Source organism: Triticum urartu, chromosome 4A (genome assembly GCF_056163025.1).
Source record: "Triticum urartu cultivar PI428250 chromosome 4A, HENAU_Tu73, whole genome shotgun sequence".
NCBI lineage: Eukaryota > Viridiplantae > Streptophyta > Magnoliopsida > Poales > Poaceae > Triticum > Triticum urartu.
In genome coordinates, this window is record NC_141876.1 from 177,256,061 (window position 1) to 177,259,947 (window position 3,887).

Genomic DNA, 3,887 nt, shown 5'->3' on the forward strand with positions numbered 1-3,887 from the left:
ACGACACGGACAGAGGATCGGGCCCCTTCGACAACTGTGGGTTTCCTCCCTCGCCGGTGATGACCGCATGAATGATGCACCTAGTCCTCTACACACACCAGCCAAAAGGGATCCGGCCGGATCTATGACCAGCGGTGAGAAGAGAGAAAACGTCGCTACCGCTGTCTTGTTTAGATCTACAGAGGATGAGAGAATAAAGAGAGCAACCCTAGTAAAGCAAGCGCTCAGGCCCCGGCGTACATATATAGTGGAGTGATTATATTTTTCTCTCCACAACAAGCGTTTCAATTTTTGTACATGGCATTAAAGAAAAGAAACTGTCTATTTAAGGTGAGTAACTGTTTGACTCCTACTTGCTACTACTAATACCTCTGTCCTGGTTTATAGGTCACCTTTGTAGTTCGTGCCAAATTTTGACCAAATATTTAGATAACAAAATGTTAATGCATGTCAACAAAAATTATATCGTTGGATTCTTATTTCAACATAGTTATCAATGATATAATTTTTTGGTAACATGCACGAACATTTTGTTAGTTCAATCTATAGTCAAAATTTGACACAATATACAATGGGGACCAATAAACTAGGACGGGGGTAGTAGTAGTAGTATTGTTCACTTGTGCTCCCCGGCCCTCCATTCATTGACCAACCCCACGGGTGAATAAACATACAGTACTAGTATTTATATAGAACGAACAAGCTCGAACTATTTTCGCGTAGTTAAAAGTTGAGGGCGGGGCTTTTCCCGAGTAGTACGTGCGGCAATTTTCACGTGGGCGGTTTGACAGAGAGGCAAGGAGGATGAGGGAGTAGCGGAATGGTCGGGCTGTCCGATTTGAAGGTGCGTTACTGCTAGAAGGACTTGTGATATGACTACTCACTGTACTCATGAATTACTGGCGGTACGACCGGGGTGATGCACCCCTTCCATTCCGCACTCTAATCTGGTGCATGACACGTCTACTCGGTTGCTGGCTCTCCCACATGTCGGAGAAGTACGTAGGAGGAGTATGAACCACGGTAGCCCAGTGAATCAGCAGTAGAAAACAATGTGCTGATATGGCAAAAAAACAATGTGCCCCGGTCCAGACTGTAGCATGTACAATACTACTCCTCTTTGTTTGGATCCCTGAGTTAGAGCTAGTTTGGGTTGAAATAGCCTCAAATTATCCAAACAGGATGGGTTAGTTTGAGCTAGTTTGCTCTAACCCAGCTAAAAAAACTAGGGACTGGGGACTTTTTAGTTGGGACTAGAAAAAGTCCTAGGACTTATGAACCAAACTGGGCCTCAAGAACCTATGGAGGCGACTGCCGCTCGCGTCAATCGCGTGTCAGGAGACGTTCCCGTCGATGACGAGGTACCTATTGTGCACCGCTACCAAGGCGGGGAGGAAAACGAGAGAACTACGTATTTATTTACGGTGTAGATTCACTCATTTTGCTCCATATGTACTCCGTCTTAGTGTAGTTTAGTCACTTGTTGAAATATGTAGAAAGGCAAATACTCCTTTCTGGTTCACAGGGCTATACTAGCAAGTAATAGTGGGATCCAAGGTTCGAAACTGCCACGTTCGGGTCGCGCTTGGCTCTTCGCCTCTTCGAGAAGACGAACAATGATGTTACTACTACTGCTTCTATGGTATCGAATCCACTGCTGCATGTCCGTCCACCGCGAGTGGGAGGGGTAGCTTGTTGTAGTACTAGTATAAGCAAAAGCATGTCCTCGTCTACGAGCCACCGCGCGCATGGGCGAGGGAGAAGGCGAGTAGTAAAATCAAGCTTCTCCTCATTGTACGAGTTGACATACCCGTAGTATACAATACTCCATTTGCTGCAACCTCTAACATACCCCACCACAAATTAAAATATATATTCCTGTCTTGACCATATAAGCATGCAAACTACAATCACCAGGATGACCGGTAGGGCTAGAAGATTATTTTAATAAAAAAAGCATGGAGCTGATCCCAACGATTTTAAAGCTTACAAGAACGGTACACACTATCCTAGTCTACTCTACACATGAAACTGCCACACAAGCGTTCGGGCTGCGCTTGGCTCTTCGCCTCTTCGGGAAGTTCTGGCCATCTGACACCAATTGAACTGCTGCATGTCCACCGCATGCGGGGGGGGGGGGGGGGGGAGAGCGTGTAGAGAATGAAAGCTTCTCCTAGTCCTGCTAGCCACCATGCTCATGGGCGAGGGAGGGAAGCAGCTTCATTGACTTACTGCTCCTGCCTTTGCATGTATGATAGGTGGGCCCAACAGGAGGGTGGCCCACCTGTCATGCAGCCAAAGGCAGGTGCGGTTAAGGTGAGAGGGCGTTGTAGTAATCAAACTTCTCGGTCTTGTAGGAGTTGACACGACACATCAAAGCACCGCACTTGGTATATTTCAATAATTTGCGTTTACCGATGCATTAATTACAACGCATGCATGCATGCAGTGACTCTCCTTTTGATACTTGCATGTGTTGATTTAATGCACCTTGAAGTAGTATGAATATGTGACGGCAAAGCTTTGTAATGCCCCGGCCCTAATAAAGCGGGAGATGGTTGTGCATGAGGAGGGCGAAATTCCGAGGAGGGCGAGATCATGCAGACGGAACAGGACCCGACGATGGAGCTCTCTATGGTCTCGATGGACCTCACCTTGCTCCACTGCCCCTTGTGCCTCCGCCCCTTGAAGCCTCTAGTGTATGAGGTTCAAATACACCTCCTCGTTCGGCTGATCGAGCAAGGTGCAGGTTTCTTGATTGATGTGATGTTCGATTGATTTGTGTAGTTTAAGGGAGGGCACCTGGCCTGCGTGGACTGCCACATCGAGCGCCCCGGGAACCAGCGACAGTGCCAGAAGTGCGAGCGCGGTGGTGGCTTCGACGTGCAGAACACGGTAGTGGATGCCTCCTCTCCTCGGTGAGGGTGGAGTTCCCATGCGAAGGTTGTGGGCTCTACGTCACTTAACACAAGCTCGCCGATCACTAGAGCATGTGTCCGCTCGCGCCCTGCAAATGCCCCATGCCAGTCTGCGGCTACGAAGGCCCGCCACCGGCGCTCTCCCACCACATCAGCACCGTGCATCCCATGCCCGTGCACAGGATCCAGTACGACAGGGTGCTCTAGCTGCAAGTGCCACTGTCGGAGTCACGGCTCTTGCTGTTCGCAGAGGTGGATGACTGCGTGTTTTTCTTGGTGGGCGGCGTGCTCGACATCGGCGCGCCTATCGCTGTGTCGGTCGTCTGCGTCAGAGCGGGGTCGTCCCCACTTCCGCACTATGTAGCCAAGCTGTGGGCGAACAGCCCACTAGGGGAGCCCAAAGCCAGGACCGACGCCGTCAAGGTGGAAATGGAGGTGACAAGCAGCATGGATCCTGGCGACGTCACCGTGCACGAGCTGACCTTTTTCACAGTTCCGCCCAAGCTGCTGGCCGGGGCTAAGCTGGTGTCCCTCCACATTCATATTGACAAGCTCACGTCCTAAATGATTCTACAGTGCCTTATGTTTATCTTAGTAATATACTAATATAGGGGTCAGCTCGGTCTACTTTAGCTTAAGAGATGGTGGGCTTTGGTGGTGCTGCAGCAATAACTTCGACATCAGATCAGCAGTTAAAGTAATTTCCAACAGTCCGACGGATATTTTGTGTATGTTGGATATAAAGATCCTTTGGGTAAGAAGTATAACTGCTTATAAGAAGTAAGTATAACAGCTTATATGCTTGTTTCTTCAGAAAGTGTTGCATACTTGTGCGAGTTGACGTGACACATCAAAGTAGTACTACTAGTAGTACTCCCTCAGATCCTAATTTCTCTGGGCATGAGGCTGGTCATAGTGGGAGTAACATAGGTAGTAACATAGAGGCCACATAAGCAAAAATGATGAGGT

General features: G+C 48.7%; 1 protein-coding gene across 1 annotated transcript; it reads left to right on the top strand.

Moving 5' to 3' along the window:
• Window positions 1–820: 820 nt before the first annotated feature.
• LOC147975298 (uncharacterized) lies at window positions 821–3,482 on the top strand. The gene is made up of 4 exons (XM_087520355.1): window positions 821–844; window positions 2,788–2,895; window positions 2,988–3,116; window positions 3,171–3,482. Exons 1-4 carry the CDS (start codon window positions 821–823, stop codon window positions 3,480–3,482), a joined length of 573 nt encoding a protein of 190 aa, XP_087376481.1.
• Window positions 3,483–3,887: the final 405 nt, after the last annotated feature.

Bases quoted from the DNA above. Each gene is read 5' to 3' on its own strand.
- LOC147975298 (XM_087520355.1), top strand. From the start codon at position 821: ATGGTCGGGCTGTCCGATTTGAAG. The intron at 845-2,787 runs GTGCGTTACTGC...TGATTTGTGTAG, and splicing joins TCGGGCTGTCCGATTTGAAG to TTTAAGGGAGGGCACCTGGC. The intron at 2,896-2,987 runs GTAGTGGATGCC...GCCGATCACTAG, and splicing joins GCTTCGACGTGCAGAACACG to AGCATGTGTCCGCTCGCGCC.